This window comes from Natrix helvetica (assembly GCF_964273705.1).
Source record: "Natrix helvetica genome assembly, chromosome: 6".
NCBI classification, from domain to species: Eukaryota; Metazoa; Chordata; class Lepidosauria; order Squamata; family Natricidae; genus Natrix; species Natrix helvetica.
Genome location: NC_138553.1, coordinates 19,200,391 through 19,226,217, shown reverse-complemented (window position 1 = coordinate 19,226,217; position 25,827 = coordinate 19,200,391). Strand labels below are relative to the sequence as shown.

At 39.0% G+C, this 25,827-nt stretch overlaps 1 protein-coding gene across 2 annotated transcripts; it reads right to left on the bottom strand.

Moving 5' to 3' along the window:
- Positions 1-2,718: 2,718 nt before the first annotated feature.
- On the bottom strand, positions 2,719-24,890 carry CHRM2 (cholinergic receptor muscarinic 2; the record flags this gene model as incomplete). 2 transcript variants are annotated; one of them, XM_081958341.1, is made up of 2 exons in its annotated part: positions 2,719-2,955; positions 23,090-24,890. In XM_081958341.1, the coding sequence occupies one exon, from the start codon at positions 24,888-24,890 to the stop codon at positions 23,484-23,486; it is 1,407 nt and encodes a 468-aa protein (XP_081814467.1). In that variant the 3' UTR covers positions 2,719-2,955; positions 23,090-23,483. The 2 variants fall into 2 exon arrangements, with proteins under 2 accessions (XP_081814467.1, XP_081814466.1); XM_081958340.1 differs by lacking the exon at positions 2,719-2,955 and adding an exon at positions 8,230-8,907.
- Between the last annotated feature and the right edge of the window lie 937 nt (positions 24,891-25,827).

The following is a 25,827-nucleotide window of genomic DNA, read 5'->3' as shown; positions in this document are numbered from 1 at the left end:
AAAATTTCTGTGGCTGAGTCAGACATTTGTTAAGTGAGGTTTGCCCATTTTACACTTTCTTGCCACAGTTGTTGTTAAATTAGTAACACAGTTGTTAAGTGAATCTGGCTTCCCCTTTGGCTTTCCTTGTCAGAAGGTGGCAAAAGGTGATCACATGACCTGGGACACTGCAACCGTCATAAATAAGAGCCAGTTGCCAAATGTTTGAATTTTGATCATATGGCCCACAGGGATGCCACAAGGGCCATACGTGTGAAAAATGGTCATAAGTTACTTTTTTCAGTGTCATTGTAATTTTGAATGGTCACAGAATAGAATAGAATATAGAATAGAATATAGAATAGAATAGCAGAGTTAGAAGAGACCTTGGAGGTCTTCTAGTCCAACCCCCTGCCTAGGCAGGAAACCCTATACCGTTTCAGACAGATGGCTATCCAACATCTTTTTAAAGACTTCCAGTGTTGGGGCATTCACAACTTCTGGAGGCAAGTAGTTCCACTGATTAATTGTTCTAACTGTCAGGAAATTTCTCCTAAGTGGCAAAGTTCTAAGTTGCTTCTCTCCTTGATCAGTTTCCACCCATTGCTTCTTTTTCTACCCTCAGATGCCTTGGAGAATAGTTTGACTCCCTCTTCTTTGTGGCAGCCCCTGAGATATGAATGTTGTAAGTAGAGGACTACCTGTAGTACAGAAGTAGATAAATTTCTTGTGCCGGGAATCTTGTTTTGTGAAGACTTGAACCACCCCAGCTAAATCAGGAGAATTGGCCTGATGTTGGAAAATTCTGGGATTCTAAGAACTGAAGTGGACACCTGCGCTCCTATAGCTTTTGTCTGTTAACTCACCTCCCCTATCAAACTAGAAGAAAAAAGGGCCAGAAAGTTGACCAGCTGTGATGACAAAGTTTGTGTTGGAAACTCTAAGTAAATTGCAAGCCACCCACCTTCTCTGTAATGTCTCATGTGGAAAACCATATTAGTGTCCTAATGTGATGGCTGAAATATGTTGTACAGCTAGAAGACCATGTAAATTTTTCACAAAAAGACTTTTGGGTAGCTAATTTGGGGGCAGACAGGGAGGGCAAAGAGTTGCTGCAGATACCAGCACTCTTCTTAGTGTAGCACAGGAGCAGTGGTGGGTTCCGGATCCCTTTGCAACCGGTACAGTGCAACGGGGCCTGGCAGCCACCACATGAACGCGCGCATGCATCCTTACTTCCTACGACATTCTGCGACACCTCCGCAATGCTCCAGCTGCTCGACAGAGCATCACGCAGGCGCCGTACGCTGCGCCTAGTGCTCTCGGCAGGCACCCGTACACCCGTACCAGGGTGTACCGCCTGCAACCCACCACTGCACAGGAGGCTATATTGCAATTTGTCATTGCCTATCACCACTATGCCATGGGTTTTGCATTGATTGGGCTTGGGTACCCTGCGACTGTTTTTGGTGTCATGAAAAGGTGGCCTATTGTTCATTTCTTAGTTCATCTATCCCTTACTCACAGTACGGCTGAGTTCTCCAGTTTTATTTTCAGTTTCTTTTCCTTCATGTAGCCCATTCCGCAACACCCAAGATTACTGACTGTTTCCTTGGAGTTAGGAGGTAGGAAGCAATAAAGCTCGATATCATTAGTATGTTGACAACATCCTACTCCAAAGTACCCAGTGGTCTCAGATGGATGTTAAACAGCATAAGCAACAAGACAGAGCCTGGTAGGATACCACAGATCAACCACCTAGGTGTCAAATGGTAATCTTCCAGCATGATTATCTCAGCATGTTATCAACAGGAAGGAAAAAATGAGAACCATTTCTCACTTGGCTCCAGTTTTTCAGAATCAATTCTCAGAGTTATGCTTGGAATCATATTTTTTTAAAATCTTAGGTAAAAGTTCCCCTTGCACATATGTGCTAATCATTCCCGAGTCTAGGGGGCAGTGTTCATCTCCATTTCAAAGCTAAAAAGTCAGCGCTGTCTGAAGATGTCTCCGTGGTCATGTGGCCGGCATGACTAAATGCCACAGGCGCACGGATTGCTGTTACCTTCCCACCAAAGGTGGTTCCTATTTTTCTACTTGCATTTTTACATGCTTTCGAACTGCTAGGTTGGCAGAAGCTGGGACAAGTAATGGGAGCTGACTCCATTATGTGGCACTAGGAATTAAAAATTTTAATCTTAAAAAGCACCAAAACACTTCTTTGTAAAATCTTTAGGTTTTTTAATCAACAGTTTGAATGCACAGGTGATGTATTTATTTTGGGCCTTTTAGACCAGAGCTCCTTATTTTATACTGTGATTTTACAACTGGTAGTTGTATGTGATAGTACTAATTGCTGTTTTTATTCCGTGTTTATACCGTGCTTAATTAGAAGCGCACAATAACTAAATTTACTGCTACCAGTATTTTCCAGGGCATTACAATCCAGGCTGCCAACACTGCCTTGGAGTGTAATGAGACTTATTCTATCAAAAATAAGCACTGTGGTTTATTAAATCATTATAATTCAATTTTTGTCTAGATGGTAGCATCTGGCTGACTATGCATGGGCTTGGAAATTAAGAAGGTCAAGCCTGATTAGTCCTTCAGAGACTACCAGGGAATATTAGGATGGCAGGCTAGATAGAGAAGTCCCCCCCCCAAAAAAATCTGGAAGAATTCAATGGCAAAACACACGCCTGTAATGTCAGCAAGGAAACAGGATGCTGTCAGTGAAAGTCAACCTTTATTCATGGCATCTTTTTCTTTTAAAATTCATTTTAATGGCAAAGAAATTGTGCTTTGATCTCCAGTGGGAAAAAAACTTGGCGAAAGTTTCATAAGTGGGGCAAGGGGCCCTTGCACAATTTAATAACATGCTGAGCACAGGAAGATGTCCTCTCTTTTGTTGTGTCCTCTCTTTTGTTGTGTAATCATCTCCGGAACAGACAATTTCTTCGGCCGTTCTTGTTTCAGCTGAAGCCCAAGAGAAGATGGTATCAAATCCTCAGAGATTTTACAGATCAAGAAATGTGGACATACAGGATACAGAATGTTGAGGAAATTAAAAGAAAATGGTCACAATGATCTTGGTCATTATCAATAAAGTAAGTTGAAAAACCATTTTTTTGAGAGTGAGATATAAAAATTGAAATCTCCATCACTAGGGAACAGAATATAGGAGATGTTACAAGAGAGATATTAGCAGAGCCTTAATATTTCTGACTCATAGTATGCATTCCAAGTTGATAATTAATGTTCCTTTTATGTAAGTTGTTATTGTAATATGTGGGTAAATAATTGATAGAGTGGGTAGACAGTGGCTAAAAGGATGATAATGGTAATGATGATTGATGATGATTGATGATGATTGCATTGCTACACTAAACTCGGATTTCTGGCTCTTACAATACCATAGCATTGAGAAGCATAAGTTGCAACAAGGATAATTGGGACAACTAAGTCTTTGGACTTCTTTAGATATTACATTTTTTGTGCTAAGGCTTCAAATCTGCAGATGAAAAGGAGGGAAAAAAGTGTGGACAATCTTGTATGGGACAACACATGTGCATGTTCTCCTTTAGATAGTAAGAATTGAGCGTGGTTTCCTTTTGCCTGCAATCTTGGTGGCCAATATGAATTTTTTACTGTTGGAAAAAACAACAACACAAAAATGAAACCATTTTCAATTCCATGCATTAGTCAAGAAGCGAGATCTCATGTTTAGATGTAGGTTTCAGATCAATTTCACTAAGAACTAGTATGGTGCAGAGATGATTTATGGTTTAATGTTGGAAGCAAACTTTTAGGTCATGAAGCTTCATGGTAAAAAAAAAAAAACATCATGTGATAATTGTCCATATAAAAGAAAGCTGGGTAAGAAATAAATTTTAAGCACCAACTATAGGGCCTCTGTCCACAAGCAGAAATACTTTGTGCAACACTGTGTAGGACTCTGACCCAGAGTCGTTGTGTCGGGCTCTGGCACAGAAAGGGCAGAGTTTGGTTTCTTGAAACAAAATTGTTGAACCCTGGCTCAGATTATGCTCTGCCTTCATGGAGAAAGGAAAAGCACAACGATTTTCTGCTCCAGATTTTCATTTTCCAAATGAAAAGGAGATCTGCCCAGAAAGTTCTCTTTGTCAGCATAATGCAAAAGCGGTGGGTAGGGATATCATAGGTTGAAATCACAGGTTGCTCTGTCATATTAGCCAGTCCAATCTGATTAGCAGCCTCTCTCTTTTGCATATCTCCTGTCATTTCAGGTTAACATTCATGGGCAGTTATATTACTGGAAAGTGACTTTTGTAGCATACTGTATTAGCTAACACAAATGCTAATGCAGATCGATGGAGAAGGGCTAATATGAGCAGGCTGTCAAGCTGCATTAGTGCTCCTAATGTCATTACCAGCTCCAGTTTGATTTGCCATGAGTGATGAGCAACTTGTTATGTTTCACTGTCCCTTCTGTCTAATAAGGCAAATAGTTGTAAAGGGTTAATCCCTCACAGTTGCCACTGGGGTTCTCTGCTTTGGAAAGGAAAGAAAAGAAATTAATTGTGAAAGAAAGCAATTCGCAGAGAGTGGAGTGTGTCCATTTCCAGAAGTTGCCTACAGTAAAGAAATATGTACAGTTGAGAGAAAATATGTGGAATGTGCTTTGCTAGATATATCCTGAAGTGGATAACTGAACCATCATCTATAATGTCTATTTTACCTGGTGTTCAAATTCCTTTAAAGAACTTTTTCTTTATACAGTACATGTAACGATTTCAAATGTTTATCTTAGACTAGGGGTGTCAAACTTGTGGGCTGGATATGGCGATGCCGTGACGACACGAGTTTGACACTCCTGCCTTAGACTAATACTGATACAAGCATCTAAAATTCTAATGAATTCATGGGGCAAGACAAATATGATGAAAACGAAGGTTGCTTCAATATATGCAATTAAGGAATTCGTATTCTTATAAGTTTAGGCTTTTTTAAGCAAATTGATAAATTAAGACCATTTCTATGGGAATGATGGATTTTCAGATTTTTTAAAAAATCCAAATTATAATTTTCCTATGATAATGAAGATTTTTTTTAAAACAAAATCAGCACCAGGCTTATATTTTGACTTGTATTTGTGGTGGCCCAATGGTCAGAATGCAGTATTGCATGCACACTCTGCCCACTGGCAGGTTGTTTGATCCTGACTAGCTCAAGGTTGACTCAGCCTTCCATCCTTTGGAAGTCGATAAAATGAGAACCTGGATTGCAGCGGGCAATATGCTGACTCTGTAAAACCCCTTAGAGAGTGTTTTAAAGCACCATGACGTGGTATACAAGTCTAAGTGCTATTGTTATTGCTATTATATATGAAATCCAAGTGATTGAATGCAAAAAAAATGGATGTTTGGGGTACTATTTGAGAGATGATATCCGGACAGATGCTTGATTCCTTTTCTGTGAGATTTCAGTTGTATTTCCAAAGTTAAAGGTTGAATGACATACTTAAGAGCAGGGGTGGGCTGCTACAGGTTCGCCCAGGTTCAGGAGAACCTGTAGTTAGCATTATGGCTGGTTCAGAGAACTTCCAAGGAGAACCCCTCCCAGAAGTCTCCACGTGGCCCCTTTTGGATGCAAGGTAAGTGCAAGGGCTGTGCGGCGGCTCAGGGAGGGGGGAAAACGGGCCTCCTAGAAGACCTCTGGAGTCCATGGGAGGCGGTTTTTGTCCTCCCAGAGGCTCGAGGAAAGCCTCTGGAGCCTGGGGAAGGTGAAAATGCCCACCCTGCCATGGTGCAGGAGGCCAGCAAGGCCAGGTCCACCATGGCCATGCCTACCCAGCAACCGGGCAGAAAACTCATTGCTGACATTTTTGAACTCCATGCCTGTCTAAGAGATATTCAGCCTGAAATATAATTTTGACACTTACTCTGTTAAACTGACAATCCCAGTTTAAAATTTGCAGTTTTTTTTAAAGTATCATTTTTAAAGAAAATATTTTTCAATAACATAAATATAACATCTAAACAAATTGAAACAAAGTTGATAAAATTTTATTACTGTATTGATAAAGCCCAGTTACCTTTTTTATTGCTCTATACTTACAACTTTCCTGAATGTAACAATTGGGTCCCAAAATTGAACAGCAAAACATATTCTTAGCAAATCCATTTGAAAGGTAATTTTTTTGGGTGGAAATTCAGTATTTTCTTCAAATAAATATAATGCCATCTTTATTGTTTGGATCTGGCAGAAGTTTCTGTTCTCTTTTATTCTAAGGGTGGTTTTTTTTTGCTTGTTTTTGAAATGAAAACACAAACAATGAAGACCCTGGTGAGTGAACTATTCATGATATAATCTTATCATAATTAATGTGAAATTGTGCCTCAGTGCTGGTTCCTAACTGCATAAGATTACTGTTTAATTCCCTTTTAAAAAAAAACTTATTTCTTGACTATCCAGAATAGCAACGATCACAATGTTAGGGCAGATATATGTACACTTTATCTAGCTCTTGCATAACAAACAGACGCTGGGCTTTCTTCCTTTTTAAATTGACTGCCCAGTTTGGTCTTCAGTTCACCTTAGACACGCTTTATCTCATTCCTGGGTTGCAACATCTGATCACCATCCTGGACACAATATGAAAAAGTGGAGATTTTTTGATTGATTAAACATGCCATCAAAATGACGTTAAGCAAAAATACACATAACACACTTTGCTTCCTTGATGTTAATGGAAGTTATTATGACTAGGATGTCATCCGGTTGAAAAGTTTGGGGTTACTTTGGAGTCCCTTCGGGGGGAGGGGGCGGTCTAGAAATCAAATAAAATAAATAAATAATAAATAAATAAATAAATACTGCGTTTGCTGGCACCCATTTTCTATAACTCTGATTTGTCCTTCCCCCTTCCAATCCCTAATTCTTATAGCTTTGTTTCTTTTGTTGCCTGAACCTTGAGGCTTTTTTTTGGGGGGGGGGGTGTAAATGATTATGTTATATTTCTCTTACTATGTTGAATCTATAAGGAAATTGCTACGTAATAATTTGAGTTCAGAAAGCTTTTTTCTTATTTTATTTGAAACCTCAAATTAACCTTCCTTTTTATGCTTGACTTCCTTTTGCATTTGTCTGCAAATATCTTCTTGTAATGAGGTACTCTGTGACCTGACTGATGTATGCTTAGATAAAGGAGGAGAACTGGGAATGATCAAAAGTTTTAACAAAATAAAATAAAATAATTGAACTGGGAGGTCTACTTTGTCTTCATTTTTGTATAAGAGGGTGTCAAGAGGCTTCAGGACACATTGCTATTAATTTGGAAGAAAGCACAGTCTGTTTTGATTTATCCCTAAAGTTCCATTCATGAACACTAAATTATTCCAGCTCTGAAATACAGCACTTGCTGCTCAGCTATTTTGCAAATTACTGCTGTTGTCACATCAGTTGAGACTACATCTCTATTGCAGTTGAGTTAATAGCAACATTTGGATTGGTAATATGAAAACTGTTGCAAAAATCCTCTTCACCTGGGAGCATTTGCTTCTGCAAAACCTCGCAAGATGGTGGAAGAAGGAGCAGAGGTAACACATACAAAAACATATTTATTAGTTGCTCATATATCTTGCATCTTAATGTAACGTTCAAACTAGGAATACAGCTTGGTCGAAGTACGAACATACATATTGCATGTAGGATAGTTTTGGAATTTCAATTGTGTCTCCCAAATATTCTTTTCACTTCAGCCCTGCACGAGGTCATTGATGTCGGAGCCCTGGCCTCTTGACAGGTTGCAGCTCTTTCATATCTGGTGTAACGTGTTGTGAAGTTGCAACTTTTGAATACAGTGGTCGTATTTCTTTCCTCCATTTTTGATGGCTGGCAACATTATGTAGATTCTCAGAGGTATTTCTCTTCATCAGTCTTTCTTGCATGAGTATGGTTTAAATAATATATATATCTATACAGAGTATATAAATATATAGCTATTATTTATATTATATATATATGCATATATGTATATTACTGTGGTTTGGCTCCATGAAGTCAACCATAAATTTGTGCTTATTTTAATGAGATCAAATATATGGCATTATTAAGAATATAGCCAGTGCTTGGAAGCTTTGTTAAATATAAATCAGTTTATGTTCTTCCTTGTTGCATGTGTCCAAGCAACTTTTGCAAGTAATGAAACTTTTCACTTTTACAGCAATTTTTAATTCTGGCCTTTGTAAAAGAACATGATTTTTTAAAAAAAAAAAAACACCAAACAATTTTTCTTTAAAAAATAATAATCAAGGATTGCACTCTTCCTTTTACACAGTTTGAAGAGTAACCAGACATTCATATAGTTTTATTTACATTCTAACTGAAGTTCAACAATGTTAGATATATTGTACTATAACTGTACACAGGCCAAGTTATTTTTGGTCATGTTGAAACACGCTACTGGTAAGATATTTACAAATGCATTAATCAGCTTCCTTAGTTTGACAGTAGTAGATACAGAATAAATTGTTGTAAGTCCATTTATGAATGATCGACAGTCCCTTATTGTTACCATTTTATAATTCACCACCACAGGATGGTGGTGTCTTTGTGGTGTAATTGTAAAAATCGGATGGAGTTATTAATGACATCTAAATATCATTTATCCTCCAAGATGTGATGGGATGATAGAAAAGAATCCATTTGATGTCACTATGTCTCCGTTGAGAAAGTGAAATTAAAAAATGACTCATCTTTATCCTTCCATTTCTTATTTTTATATTATCATTTCCCAAAACACTTGTTGAAATGACAAATGCATCAAATATGTAAGCAAATACAATTGGGATCAGGATTTTCAGTGTGATTTCATATTTTGTGTTACACACATATATATCAAGCAATTTCATTTTGTGGGGAAGTCAGTGACTATATTATTTTTGCTGCCTATGGAAAAAAAATAGACCAATTTATAACAAATAACAAGATTCGTTCTACTGTATACTCAATAATGGGAAATTATGTGTTCAACCAATCATGCTTTCATAATTATCCCAGCAAAATTAATTATGTGGTTGATCAATTGTGTAGTTAGGATGTTGGGTTTTTTTTTCCCAAATGCAAGGCCACTTTGGGGATAGATGGGGGAAGGTCACTTGCTACATGGTTAGGAAGACTATTCATGGAGGTTAAGTCAATAGAAAAAGCATACAGCAGCTACTTACACTTCATCTCTGCAGTCATTCATACAAATAAGTAACAATATAGCAAACCAACTAGACAGTGAAACTTCCCAATGCTACTGCATTTCCCTTGTATGAAATATCAAATGAGATTTATTGTAACTAAGCCTAGAGGTGGAGCTCTCACCTCACAATCAGGAGGCTGTGAGTTTGGTCCTAGGTAGAGGCAGAAATTTTTCTCTCTGGGCACAATGAGACTATATCTGCGGAACAAAGCTCTGCATTGGTGACAGGAAGGGCATCTGGCCATTAAATGCTCTGCTAGCTCCATTCAGTTGCCCAGACTCCACCCGCAAGGGATTATGGGTTTGTTAAATGATGATTTATTGTAACTAAGTCAGTAGAATTACAGTAGCTTGGGTGGAACTGTGTCAGGTTATATGAACCTTAATTCTTACAGCAAATACAGATGGATGTCAAAAGTCAGGTCATCTAGGAGATTCTTTATAAAGTAGTTTTGAGAAGATTTTTCTCCTTTCCAAAAACTGCAAATCAAGAGCAGTAAATCTCTTCACAATTCTTTCCACTCAATAGAGCATTGCCAGATTTTGAGGGGCAGGGACTGAGAGTTTCCTCCAATTCTTTTTAATGGCAGGTCCTAAGCAATCAAATCCCCCACATTGCTCTAGAAAGCAAACTGATTGGTATGTTGAGCAAAAGGCGTTCTTTGCCCAAAGGACTATCAGCAAAGGTACCGTATTTTTCTAAGTATAAGATGCTCCAAAGTGTAGGACCCACCTAGCTTTTGGGGGAGGAAAACAAGGGGGGGGGAAATCTGCCTCTGCCTCCCAGCAATTTGCCCCTTGCAGCAAACAGCAAGTTTCACTTTCAATTTCAGTTTAAGCACAGGCCTCCCGATGATCAGCTGTTTCAGGCTGCAGGGATTGCCATAGTTTATTGCCACCTCTGCAAGCCCCATTTTCCCTGTTCGCTGCAGAGGTAAATTGCTGGGAGGCAGAGGCCAAAGGGTTGGGGCCGGTGGATGTGTGGGGCTACATTCAGTGTATAAGATGCACCCACATTTTCACCCTCTTTTAAGGGGGTGGGGGCGGAAAGATGCGTCTTATACTCCAGAAAATACGATATGTGCTGTTAAACTGTCAAGAAAAAATATTTGTTCCTTTGCTGAGCTTCTAGCTGATCTACCATTGTAGAAAGGATGTTAGTATGGGTCCAGAATCCCTAAGAGAAAGAAGGTAGGAAAAGTGGCCTAATCTGGTACTTTTTCTTTCAGTCCTAAATCCACCAATGACAATAAGCAAATTAAAATGAAAAGAGTGTCAAAATCCTCTGGGATGGATCTTAGCAGGATTGGGAATAGACTTGTCCCTGGGAAAGCTGTTTTCTCCACATTGTTTTGTGACCATTTCTCTTAAGGTTTAGTGCCTATAAGAATAGTCAGTTTGCTACCCATATAAAACTGAATACTCAAATAGGTCATGGACTGTCTTTTACAGGATGTGTGGAGGTTACACAGCCATTTATTTCAGTCAAATTCTTATATTCCATTCCATTCCACTCCATTCCATTCCATTCTTTCCAGCAGACGTAAGGACCCTTCTAGCTCTATATTATGGTTCAGGTGTCATTTGAACTGTGGACATTTTGTTTCTTAGAGATTAATTCTTTCGTGATACTGTGCCATTTAAAGGGCCCAACCTATGGACACGTCGTCCAGTTTAGTCTTTCCACAAAATAACTCCCCACCAAAATCTGAATGTGAATATTTTATGGCAGTCGAGCCATAAGAAATCATATGTGCGTGACAGTGACATAAAATGATAGTATGTAAGTGGAGACTGATCATTTGGGTAAGATGGCCATGGTATATTTTCCCACCATATATGACAAAGTCTAGAATTATCAGTGTAGGCAGATCTTTTAATATGCCTGTGAGAAGTTGATTAGAGGTGCTTTGGTTACACTGAGTGCCAATAACGATGATTTTACATATCGAGACATATGAATAGCTAGAAATTAGAAAGAAGACAATAATTCCAACAGAATGGATATTGATGACTGGTTCTTCAGATATTACAAAAAGCGGTGAACCATGAGTGAGACACTTTTCCATTTTCTCTTTTTCTTGTGTTTCAATATGAAACAGACGCTTGTACACAATCTTGTGAGTAAGAAGCATAACACAACTCCTCACAGGAGAATTGTATTCATTCAACTTCTGAACAAACAGACACTACAAGAGAAGAATAAAATGAGGTCCCTGATTACTGTCCCTTGAACCTGTCCATGGAGATATGGATTTAACAATGATATTATCAGCAGGACATTGCAAACAATTATACCTGCCACTATTTTTTTAAAAAAAACTTTGAAAAGCTTTGGTCTGATTTCACTGAATCAACTTCCTTTCAGTTACAAAAGCATTGTCAGTCCCCTTAATTCACTGGCAACATTGCATGGAGTACAAGGGATTCCTGTCTTCTAATGTACAATATATCTTACTTAGTTACCTTGTCTCAAGATGACATTGGATAGTCCCTTTATCCTAAGAGGGTCTCTTGGGATCAAAAGAACAACTTGGTAAGGAATTTCCCATAGATTAATACCTGACGAGAAATAGCATGTTAACATTCCTGACAGGAACTCCATCAGAGAGATTAAAGTACTCTGAAATTCTGCCTTGTACAACACCAGCCCTATTGTTAATAGGAGACGATTGGAGCAGATGTCAGGAAGTGGAGCAAATTGTTGAACTGAAGTATAAGTCATCTGGTATAGCTTACAAGGGACATGGTGGCTCAGTGGCTAAGACACTGAGCTTGTCTATCAGACGGTAGGCGAGTCAGCAGTTTGAATCCCTAGCGCTGCATAATGGAGTGAGCTCCCGTTACCTGTCCCAGCTTCTGCCAACCTAGCAGTTCAAAAGCACATAAAAAATGCAAGTATAAAAATAGAGACCACTTTTGTGGGAAGCTAACAGCACTCCGTGCACCTTGGGTGTTTAGTCATGCTGGCCATATGACCAAGGAGACGTCTTTGGACAGTGCTGGCTCTTCGGCTTAGAAACGGAGATGAGCACCGCCCCCTAGAGCCGGAAACAACTAGCATACAAGTGCAGTGGAACCTTTACCTTTAATAGCTTACAAGCCCTAAATCACTTGCTATCTAAAACTGAAACAAAAGTTGTAGTTAGCTATCTCATCTGGTTCTCTACCTCAGCATCAAAATGCCTAGGGCCAGCTCTGATATTTTTTAAAAAATGACAATGTCTGGGATAGATAGGAATAGACTAGAATAGATATCAATTGTATTTTCTTCTCCAGAACTGCAACATATAAATGAAACTATTCATCGTTGCTTGGTAGAAGTAGGTACACATTGAAAGATGTCTGATATCTTATCCATATAGTTTTACTTGTTACATATAATAATAAAAAACTTCACATTGCAGTGATTCCATGTCAATTCAAACCAATACACTTTGATGACACTGTTAAGTTCTGAAAGCAGCATTTTAAAGCTATACGTGATAACGTGACACTGGCAGACCCAGCCAGAAGCAGCAACTAATTAGAACTAGTAAAGAGTTTTGTCAATCTGTTAAGTAAATGGAAATCTCACAGAGGAAAGAAGAAAGAAAGAAGGAAAGAAAGAAAGAAAGAAAGAAAGAAAGAAAGAAAGAAAGAAAGAAAGAGGGAGGGAGGGAAGGATTCATATTTACATCCTATGGAAGCACACCTCAAAATGGAAATGACATGATGTGAATGCAAAATATCCTGTAAATCTGGGGGGTAGGGGAAACAGTGACACCATGAGAAATTAAATAATCCCCTATGGATTTTCAGTGATTTAATCTTTCCTTTAAAGATGGAATCATTAAGTAAACAGGAGGGATTAATATCTGTAGTTATGTAATCCTTTAGTGGTCCCTTGTGCACAGTCCCAAAGACAGGATTTTTTTTTAAAAAAATCCAGATTTCAACAACTGAGCAATAGAGGCCCCAATCCTTCACATCATAAATGGTAAATAAAATTTCAATATCATTGCACAATACAGAAGAATTGTCGGGTGAGGCGGGGGGACAAAATACTGACATGTTATTAAATAAATGTTGCACTATTATGATATGCAATTATAATAACATTTATGATAACATGCATTATCTATAATAATTAAAATAACACCAAAAAAAAACTATTTCTGGGGGAAAATGAGATCTTGGATTTGGAAGGGTTGAGGATAAAATCTTACTAATGCACAGAATCACTAACACACACCAAGGGTTAGTAAGCATTAGAATGCTGATTCACTGAGGTCAATGTTAATTACTCCCAGGTAGGTACAGTTTTAGAATACTACTATGAGGACTGAGAGAAAGTCATCACTGCATGTGAATCTTGAATAAGTTGAATGAATTCTACAACTGATAGAAGCGCTTGGCAAAAAACTTTGATAAATGTTAACAAAAGCTATACCCAAAGAGTTTAAATCCCTACACAGTCTGGGACTCATTGAGTGATTTAGGCCAAAAATGCCTCACATAACTCCCATTTTATATTCAGGAATGAATTAGTTGGGACAACTGTGCATACTCCCTTAAATTTCTCAAAAGGAAAAGGAAGTTCATAAAGATAAGTAAATAAATATATGTTTGAGTGGGTTCCCAGAATTTATATTGTACTGTAAAAGAGACAACTCTAGGTCCCCTTAGTCTAGTTGTTCCTAGTGTTTTGCAACATGTAGTATTTACCTAACCTTGCCTTGCCCCACAAAGACTATTCTTACTTATGCTTATGAATGGGTTTGAGCTGGGCTTATACCAGTGGTGGGATTCAAATAATTTAACAACTGGTTCTCTGCCCTAATGACTAGCTGGGTGGGCATGGCCAACTCAACATCACTCACATCAATGGAGGCTTCACCTTAGCTGTTACAATGTAATAAGGGTTAACTGGAGGGGCAGTTTCTGTAAGCAGGACAATAAAGATTAGGCTAGAAGCAACACCAGACTGTTTCCTTCCTGCCTTCCTTACAGGATTAGCAAAATGGGAAAAAATAAAATCAGATTTCTTCTAACAACCGGTTCTCCGAACTGCTTAGAAAGTTAACAACAGTTTCTCCCGAATAGGTGCGAACTGGCTGGATCCCACCATTGGCTTATACATAATCCTAGGAGGCCATAGCTATAGTTTTAGTTCTCTTAATGCTTCTAACCATTTTTCAATATTGTAAGAAAAAGCTCCTTCTAACCTTGCTCCGACCTTGTTGACTTAAATGTAATGGAGAAGACTGTCGCATTACTAATGTTCAACTTAGATTTAAGCAGAGTTGGGGAAAAAATGACCTTTGAAAATGATCAGGTTTGTAGGTAGAGAAATTGGATGAATGACTGTTACAAATTTCTACAGGGGAGGAATACATTCTTCAATAATTTCCTAAAGTCACAAATCCCTCTTGGCATACTGATAGTAGCACCCAAGTTTACATTATTCATTATCCATTATTAGAATATCTGATGAGGACCTTTAAAAAAAAGTAACTGGATGATTAAAAACTTTAGAAAAAGTTACACCCATAGACATGTATTCACCAAAAGATTTTACAAAACCAAATGCCTAGGGTCAACAAGAATCATATTCTGGCTTCATAGCATTCCTTCTGGTAAAGTCCCATTACAGTCTCCTCCTTGTATTTGTCTTTGATGTTTAATGAAGGTTTCAGAACCCTGGGGAGATTGCATGGTGAAAAGGAGGAGACGTTGGCTTTTTTGGTAGCTGCTGCACACTGCTGGCTCATATTTAAATGGTTGTCCACTAGGACTCCAAGATCCCTCTCACAGTTACTGCTCAATAGTAGTATCTATGAGAGGGATCTTGGAGTCCTAGTGGACAACCATTTAAATATGAGCCAACATTGTGCAGCAGCTGCCAAAAAAAAGCTAACACAATCCTATGCGGCATAAACAGAGAGATAGAATCAAGATCATGTGAAGTGATAATACCACTTTGAAATGTCTTGGTAAGGCCAAACTTGGAATACTGCATCCAGTTTTGGTCACCATGTAAAAAAGATGTTGAGACTCTAGAAAGAGTGCAGAGAAAAGCAACAAAGATGATTAGGGGACTGGAGGCTAAAACATAAGAAGAAAGGCTGCAGGAACTGGCTATGTCTATTTAATGAAAAGAAAGACTAGGGAAGACATGATAGCAGTGTTCCAATATCTCAGGGGTTGCCACAAAGAAGAAGGAGCCAAGCTGTTCTCCAAAGCACCTGAGGCAGGACAAGAAGCAATGGGTGGAAACTAATCAAGGAGAGAAGCCACTTAGAACTGAGGAGAAATTTCCTGACAGAACAATTAATCAGTGGAACAACTTGCCTCTAGAAGTTGTGAATGCTCCAACACTGGAAGTTTTTAAGAAGGTGTTGCATAGCCATTTGTCTGAAGTGGTGTAGGGTTTCCTGCCTGGACAGGGGTTGGACTAGAAGACCTCCAAGGTCCCAGCCAAGTCTGTTATTCTAAATTCCATATACCCTTTGGTTAGCTTCAACTACTGCACTATAGATAAGTGCAATAATATGACATATTTCTAAGGAAAGTCCTACTGAAAATGTAATGGGAACTGATAGAAATTTGGAATCAGGATGTGGGTGAGGGAGCTACCAACTCAGGCAGCAAAATATCTATGGCAGATCACCAGGATGGGCTTGAGGGCGGAGTCAAATGCATCATCAGTCTTGAGTCTTTTCAAGCCCACAAGAGATCTAAGTCCAGCCCACCTTGAATTCCATTGACTCTTATCTACCGCCAATTTCCTTTGACCGTTAGTAGTTCAGATTCTTGTTGAGAGCTTAAGCTTGTAATAAATCTTTATATTCATTTGAACTGCCTGGATTTCCTGATTTCTCACATGATTTGAGAACATAATTTTCAAATAGGCAAGTCACAAGTTGCTACAAATGAATGAGAAAATAAGTGTGTTTCAAAGTGGTCTTGTAATCAAAACACTAAGGTGGAGTAAAAGACTAACCTGATTGCCCTGAAACTAACTAATTTTCTTCTTGGTTCTAACCCAAAGAAACTTGAGTAATATATTTGTGCACTGATTCCATCTATATAGATAAGATCCTGCCTTTTAAGGATTCCCAAATAAATATACAAATTTCGGGCATATAGAATCTGAGTGCAAGAGGGATGCTTACACAAGCAATACTAAGAGGTGGGAATGGTGGGTATAAAACCATTCAATTTTCCATCCCAAAACCCACTATAAAGAGAGAACTAACACACTCCATTGAATGCTTAAGGGAAGAATGATAAACACTAAATTCTTGTTTCTGAGTATACATTATACTCAGTTCAGTTGGGCTAACTTTCTAGTATAAGAATCTAGAAAAATAACAAAAATCTTATTACCGAACACTTTTAAAAGATGGTTATAATACTGTTAAATAAAGAGGGATTGCCTATACAATACTGATTAACTTTGAGAAAGTTTGAATTCTAGACGCAACAAGCTAGCAACAAAATTTTATTCTGAAGCCCAGTAGAATCTCTGGTCCATACACTAGAAGAAAGATATGCCCAATTTCATATCATTCCATCCCTTGATTTCATAAAAATGGAGCAATTTTCCCTATCTTGATCTCTTCTGGATTAAAATTATCAGAATTCCCAGCCATCTTGGTTAACAACCATGTTTATTGAGATATATGGGCCATATAATTCCAATACTTGTGAAGGAAACCATAAGGAACAGAGTTATTTATATAAAACATTGCCATTTGCAGCACTAGTAGAGGATTTCAACATCAGCATTTCCATTTAATACAACAGTAAATGCATACTTACAAAACTAGTGCTATGTTAAGGTAAAATATTGTATCTTTGCCTACAATATGTGGATGCAACAAGAAGTCCCATTCTAAAATGATATAGCTCTGTAAATTTATAAGTCTAGGTATTGCAATTGTGCAATGAGATCCTAAGCATGTAGACTAGAGCGGTCAAACTCCTAGCCAAGGGGCCGGATGTGTCACCTGCCGGCGATGCCTATGAAGAGTTTAGCGAGTCCTAATACGTCATTTGACACCACCCTGATGATGTGAGTTTGACACCCCTGATGTAGACGAAGAAGTGGCACTCAAAAATTTCACTAGTAAATGTATTTAAGATATCTCCAGTTTCCATTTCCACAGATCTACCCAGGCTCAGATAACATTATGAATAATCCAAAATATGGATGAGGGAATTCTTGGATGAAAACCTATGACCCAGGTTAGCGTTAAACAAGTTCTAAAGTGATCCCTGCTCTCTCTAAATTTTTGAAGTTTGTAGAGTGATTAGCTGACAAAAATGTGATGTGCTGTACTGGACTTATTGTAAGATATGGTTAGCATGGAAAATACAATCACCAGTTAAACGTAAGTCAATAAATCTCAATAAATATTGAGTGCTTGAAGGAGAAATCATCCAGTATATTACTGTTTCACTTCCCTGATTATGCCCAATAAAATCAACTATTATGTTTTATTTTCTCTAACCTGCTCTACATGCCTCCAGTTTCATTACAATGCAAATTAGATTTATTTTTAAGCACGGGTTAGCCAATTTATATTTGAGGTGGAATGAAACAAGTAGGATTATGTTTGAGCATTCTTCCATATCTCCTCCACACAGAGAAGTAACATGTTTAAAGACTTGTCAATCTTTGGGACTTGGAAATTTTTTCTGGCATGCCATTTTCTATGGCTGCATTTAGAAGATGACATAGATGTTGCTTCGGGGGATCAAAAACCAGCTGCATGTAAGCCAAATGTGCATATTCGTCCCTTTTATCCTTTATCACGTTGAGAAAACATTCCTGTTTTGTCAAAGGAGAGTTTGTTGTGGCTTCTGAAGAAATGATGTATGGTTCAAGTGATTCCACTCTGAATAAAGTAATGCATTTTTCGGAGTCTAAGACGCACCGGAGTATAAGACGCAGCAAGGTTTTGAAGAGGAACATTTTTTAAAAAAGTTTTTGCACTCTGCAAACCTCCCCAAAATGGCCAGTTTTTCATGAAAACGAGCCCATTTTTTTTTAAAAAAAGGCATGAATAGCCCTTAGGAGGCTTGTAGAGTGTTCCGGGAGGGGGGGGCAAAATGAGCAAAAAAACGGGCTGTTTTTCACAAAAATGGGCCCATTTTTTGTAAAAAAAAGAGGGCATGGATCACTTTTAGGAAGCTTATATAGTGCTGCTTGGGGCTGGGGGCAAACACGGACCATTTTTTGCTCATTTCTGCCCTCCCCAGCCCCCAGGAACTCCTTGAAAGCCTTCTAAAAGCTATGCACGGCCATTTTGGTGAAGAGGCGGAGTTTCGGGAGTTTCTTTTTTAAGGGAAAATGGTGCGTCTTATACTCCAAAAAATACTGTATGTACTAAGAAATGTTTATGTTTATGAACTGAATTCAGTCCAGTCTTTTCATGTAATATACAAACTATAACTTTTTTTTAAAAAAAATCTTGCTTTAGAAAGTTATCTTATATGAAGATATACTGAGAAGACTTCTGCAAGTGTGGATTACATGCAATTGATTTGGTGGGAATATAACTACGGCATGGCTATTCCTAGTAAACCCTCATGGTTTCATCATTTTCAGCATGTTTGGAGATGAACATGAATTGCTGGTGAGTTTATGGTCACTTATCATTCTGACTCATGAGAAATTATGAAGAGGCACAGGGAGAAACCAAGTAAATGATTCTAAAACAGCTTCTGAGTCAGAGGTTGTTTTAGCCAGAGATGTTATATAAGGCTTCACATGCCTTTGAACTCAAGCAGAATGACAAACACTATTTCTCAAGGCGATCTGAATGAAAAACAAATGGGTAAAGCATTGGAACAAAGTCTACTATCACGTTACCCATCTGGTCAAAGAATGTATAAATCTGTGGATGTCTAAATATCTGTGCCGTTAGCTCTTTTGGGAAACTGTCCAACTGAATATCAAAAAGAAATAAGGCTAAGGTGGGCAACTTGTAGCCTCAGGTCCCCTTTTTGCCCTATGAGCCCCTCCCAACCATGTCTGCTGAAAACCATAAATTTCCACCATTTTGAAATGGGAAACAAATGAAAACTGCAACGTAAATCTCAAAATAAGCACATCACAGTTAAACAACACCCTGAAAACTATGCCAAATTCATCATTATGTGTGACATGGTCACCTCCCCTCCTTCTTCTCATCCACCCGCCCAAATAAATATAAATCATAGCTGAAAGTGGTTGTCAGCCTGTCCCAAATCATTTATGTTATTGGGTCTCGGAAAGCAGACTTATGAGAAGCAGTATATAAAACAATAACGTTAGCTAGGATATTAATAGTGACAATTAGCAAAGATGGATCTTCTAACCAACATGATGAAGATAGATTCAGTGGGCGGTTTCTTCACCGTGCTTTCCTTCTTTTCCTCATTCAAGATCCACTGAAAAGCAAACGCCTCACTCAGTTGTGTCTATTTACCTTGTCACTTGTCTAGGAATGTGGCAAGGTGTGAGAAAAAGAGTTAGTGAAACCGAGGTGTAAGCAAAGGGGGTTAATGAAACTGAGATGCTTGGATGAGAAGGAATGTTGGTTGTAAAAGTGAACACAGCAGATACTACAGAAGTTCTGATCTTTTACGTGGCCGCTTGTAGTTGAAAAGAAGCAAACATTTTCACTAAGATATTTTTTTCGTCATCCAGCATGTTCAATATACGGAAGTGTCATGATCACAGGTGGGTTCCTACTGGTTCGGCTGAGTGAGTAGTAACTCAGACTGCCACGCCCCCAAACTGGTTCTATCATCGAGGCCGCCATTTTGTTTTTTGGTTCATAGAACATAGAATGCATAGAACAATCTTCATTGCAAAAATGTAATCCCCCCCTTTAATGTTGTGCACATATACACACCTTTTTAGGTGCAAATGCACCCCTAAATGCGTGCTGAACTGGCAGTAATGCCGCCAGCAACCCACCCTGGTCATGATATTTATCTGTAAGCTTTAGAAGATTCAGATGAACAATAGGCCTATGGGAAGAAACAACCTACATTTCCTCTGGTGAAGAGATATGTGTTATGGAGGCGATAGTATTCTAAAGTTCCTCTTAATCTTCCTTCTCCTGTAGTGATTGAAGCTTTGGCACAGTTGTGGGATTCTGCATGAATCTTTTATTTTGGTTTAGAAGCAAGGGGTCCTGGAAGCTTCCCAGCATAGCCAGCTTGACATCACTCATGTCAGGGGTGCCTGTGGGGGCCCGAGTGCTCTGCCAGCAAAAATGGGTTCCCGAGCTCCGTTTTTGGCTGTGATGGCCTCCTGCAGCCCTCTGCCAGTGAAAACAGAGCTCGGGAGGGCCACGGGATGGTCCTTCGCTGTTTCCAGAGCGACTCCACGGGCCAGATCTAAGCACCCCTCAAAGCTGTGCATAGCTCTAAGAATCATTTAAGCTTTCCTCCTCATCGCTCAATATATAAAGCAATTTTATGTAATAGCTTTATAACGCCAACTAGTACTGTAATGGCCAAATTTTCTGTACATTTTGTGATGGATATGACTGGAGAATGACTTCTGTCCCTTCCATTCTTCGAGTATTTTTCCCCCTCTTCATGTTTTTCAAATATAGGTAATTTAGGATAAAAACATTCCATTACAAATACGGTATGGATAGAAACCCAAATGTATGTGCTGTTCCAGTTTAAGTCCCAAAAGTGTTATTCTCAAGAGACAACTGGGCTCACTTTGTTTTTTTTCCTGAAGACATTTCACTTCTCATCCAAGAAATGTCTTCAGTTTTAACCTGAATAATTTAAGAAGCTTCTTGGATGAGAAGGGAAACATCTTCAAGGAAAAGAAAGTCCAGCTGTCTTTTGAAAAATCCCCTTTGAGACAACCATGATCTGGATGACTGAGAATTTCCCTACACATTCAAGTTTAAAATATATGCAAATACATTTAACTGGAATAAAGAAGGAAAATATCTCAAAAGCTTTGGGAAGCTTTTTTTAAAAAATATTAATAGCCTTGACTATTTGGGGTTGATTCTGGCTAGGATATCTCTTAATAATGAAGATTGATCATATTGGGACTTACGTTTCTTTCTCAGCAACGTGATGCTTGGGACACCTGATTCCATGAATTTGTATTAATGACATAATAGAAAAATGTTTGCAAGATAGTGATGAGCATATAGGACTGGCAAACTTTGATTTAAAGATTCTGTAGATTTGAACTCTGAACTGGCCAATTCTGCTTTTTCTGAAGTTATTTATGATTGTCTGCTCAGTGTCTACTGAAAATAGGAGAGGCTGATGGACATAAAGCCAAGGACGCTAGATATTATTTTGGTGCATCTAAGAGTATTTTGCAAGAATTGGCCTCTTTGGTGTTCATATCCTGCTATTAATTCCAGGCAAGACACTGTCATTTGGTCATCTGATCTTGATTGATCACATATTTTCCCTTGTTTGGTTTTATAAAGCAGGGCAGTATCCAAAAATGAAACCTTTCCGGACATGTAATATATTAACAATTCAAGATATGATATAGGTTTCAGCCCTGGGTATGGAGTATGACTCATCAGATTGTGTATTTGAAGAAACAATGGAAAGGAAATACAGTTGCTAACTGAACCATGAACCTACACAATGACATTCGTTTATTGACGTCTATTCAATGTACCACTGTTGCTGCAAATATTACCTGCCTATTTTATTCTTTAGAAGAGTCACTCCATTTTCAAAAGTCATCCTCAAAAAGATCTTAAGGTGTGCTAAATGCTGTACTATTTCCATTTATTTCCCCTTCTGTATGACTGAAAAATCTGATCCAAGGACAAAGGTCCAAAGAACACAAGGTACTTTTGAAATGATCATGATGACAATCAATCAATTAATCAATCAAAATTCTAACATTTTTACATCATGATGGTGGGATTCACATCTCAAGTTAAGCCCAAACTTTGGTATCCATGGTTTGGTTGCTAAATCATTGCGTGGGTTGATGTATCATACTGTATCATAAATCATCATTTACAAACCACAATGGCCAATTTGTACAACACACTAAACCCAAAACCCAAACAAACCAGAGTATGGCTTGTTTTTAGCATGATTTTAATCCTAGCCATAACACCGAACCATCATCACAGTTCAGGCTCAACAAAAATGGAGGAAATCAGGCTGGGGAAAGTCGATGTACTATATTTTAGAAGCTTGTCTGAAAACATTCTTATTATGAGGTAAAGTATATTTTTCCCCCTTAATAAAGCCACAAAAGAGAGGTAACTACAGGTATCCTCAACTTACAACAATTTAGTGACCATTCAAGGTAACAACGACACTGAAAAAAGTGACTTACGGCTGTTTTTCACACTTATGACCATTGCAGTATCTTTATGGTCATACAATCAAAATTTAGATGCTTGACAACTGACTCATATTTATGACGGTTGGAGTATCCCAGGGTCATTTGATCACCTTTTTTTCACCTTCTTACAAACAGGGAAGCCAGATTCATTTAACAACCATGTTACTAAATTAACAACTGCAGTGCTTCACTGAACAACTGTGGCATGAAACCAGGGCAAAACTCACTTAACAAATGTTTCGCTTAGCAACAAAAAATTGGGCACAATTATTGTTGTAAGTTGAGAACTACCTGTATTAATAGTAAACTCCTTAAACACAAGCCTTTCCCTTTTTTGCATTTCCATAACATTATATATTAATAAATAATTCAGAAACAAACTGACTGGAATTATTCCATGTTTGCTGTTCCAGTTTTTCTTATAGCTTCCATGAAGTATGCTAAATGTCTGCCCCCCCTCCTCCCCATTCCCTTTCCTCTCAGTTTCAAATGAACACACAAACTGGATAAATGGCTCTGGAATATTTGATTATACCTACTCAGTCCTGCTTCCTGAAATGCTTTTGTATAGTTTTTTCCTTTAGCAAAGCAAACCCCCAAAAGCTTTGCTCAGAATACTTTCTCGGGGACAGGTTGTGCCCACAGATGAAGAACGAATTCAAAAGCCCTTCTGTCATGAGAGAGAGGAAGGAACATTGTCTCAGGGGGTCTTATACTCAATTATAGCCTTCCCTCCAAATGAATCGCAGAACCAAAAGTTATCATCTTCAGTTATTGGAGTGGGAGCACAAAATCTCATCTTGTTGTCATGTTCTCCAGCTTCTTGATTTCATACTAGAGCATAAAGTGCTATGGCATTGTTTTATAAAATCTGGAACTCTCTTCCCCCCAATTTGGAGTCCACCCCCCCCCCCCCGGCCCACTATTCTGGTTTTACCTTGTGGCTCCTATGTTCTTGTAGTTACACATAAGGAGATGCTTAAAGGTTTTCTTGAAAGTAGCATTGCAAAGAGCATAGCAAGCAGGGTTGATGGTGCTATTGATATAGCATAACCAGTAACCAATTGTCCATACGGTGCTGGGAATACAAGACGAACAGAAGCTGTTGATGAGTACCATGACGTTGTATGGTGTCCAAGTAATGATGAAGGCCAGCAGAATAGCCAAAATAGTCCTGGTCACTTTTTTCTCCCTGGAAGGAGGGGCCTTCTTTTTGGCAGGCTGTTTTGTCATCTTGACAATCTTACGCGCTACAATGTTCTGCTTCTCCTCCCCGTTTTGTCCATCCGTGGCAACAATCTCCACGGCGGTATTAGTAGAGCCACCATAATCTCCTTTGGGGGACTTGGTGAGTATCCGAATGCAGGTCAGTTTCGAATTCTCCACTTTCGCGTTCACTTGGGAGACAGAAGCTCGAGGATTCTCCGTGATTGCTTCATCCTCTTTCATGTTGGAAGCACCTGCACTGACAGAGGTGGAGTCGTTTGAGCTCTCCTTTTCTTCTGCTGGAAGACAGTTCTCCATGACTGGCTCCCCAGTGGCTTTACCGTTCAGGATTTTATTGTGTTCGGTCCCATCTTCATTGGTTGGGAGGTTGTTATTATTTGGTTTCCCTATTTTCCCTTGAACTAAACTTGGGGATGCTGGATCCTGGTTTTGGGCTCCCCCTTTCTTGTCTTTTTTAACCCTGCTCCTACTGGCCCGGGATATTTGCCAGTACAGAATGGACATGATCACAACAGGCAGATAGAAAGCTGCAATAGCTGTGCCAAAGGTGACAGCTGCATTGGATAGGAACTGGATGTAGCATTCCTTATCTGGTACCGTCCTTTCTCCTACAATAAACTGCCAAAAGAGAATGGCAGGTGCCCATAAAATAAAAGAAAGAACCCAGGCAGCTGCGATCATCATCCCTGCCGTCTTAGTGGTCCGCCTGACTGGGTAGGTCAGGGGTTTGGTCACACAAAAGTACCTGTCAAAACTGATTATGAGAAGATTCATGACAGAAGCATTGCTGACCACATAGTCAAGGGCCAACCACAAGTCACAAACCACAGGCCCCAATGGCCAAGAGCCTGTCACAGTGTAAAGTGTGTACAGGTTCATGGAGAAGACACCAATGATCAAATCAGCGCAGGCCAAGCTGAAAAGGAAGTAATTGTTGACAGTTTGTAGGTGCCTGTTGACTTTTATGGACACCATGACCAGGATGTTCCCAATGATGGTTACCAGGCTGAGGGATCCAGCCACCAGGACAATGAAGACAACCTCAACTGTTTTATAAGAACTTGGCAGGGTCATTCTGTCCTCCAAATAACTTATGTTCGTGGAGTTATTCATTTCTGCATCTGTTGATTGAATGCCTGTTTAAGCCTGCAGAGGAAAGAAAGAAAGAAAACAAAGATGTGAGACACTGTCTTTTCCTGCTTTTGGCAAACGAAGAAAAAGAATTAGACCTCCCTGGCACAGCACGTGTTCTGTATGCAGAAGGTCCTGGTATGTCTGGGCTTAGTCTGGAAAAGCTCCTTTCTGAAAACCTGAAATGATGATCCAGGTCATTGTTGATACCATTCAACTAGATGGAATGGTTGACTTGATTGAATCAGTCAGCCTAATGGACTGATTTAATCAAGGACACTTTCCTACATTGCTTAAGGTGGGATGAAAAGAGTCAAAATATGAACATACATAGAGAGAGAAGAAAAAGAGAGATCAGACAGATCAAGATTAAAAATAGAAAACACTCATATACCGTATTTTTTGGAGTATAACCTCCCCCCCCCAAAAAAAATGTGTGTGAAAATTTGTGTGTCTTATACACTGAATACAGCATTTTTGGCCTCCTGAACTCCTGCCCCCTTCACAAAAGTGGACATGCACAGCCTTTAGGAGGCCTGCAAAGTGCTCCTGGGGGCTGGGGAGGGCAAAAATGAGTGAAAAATGGGCCATATTTTGCTCATCGCTCCCCCCCAGCTCCTAGGAGCACTCTACAAGCCTCTGAAAGGCTATACATGCCCTTTTTGCTCGTTTTTGCCCCCCCCCCCCAGTCCCATGAGCATTTTGCAAGCCGCTCAAACTCTCTGCATGCCCCGTTTCTCATAAAAAAATGAGACGTGTAGAGGGTTTGGGAGGTCTGCAGAGTGCAAAACCCTTAATTTACCTCTTCAAAATCTTGGTGTGTCTTATACTCCGGTGCATCTTATACTTCGAAAAATACGGTATATTTCATGAATTATGAAGTAGTTGGAGTTCAACATTTTGATCTGGCACTTTCCTT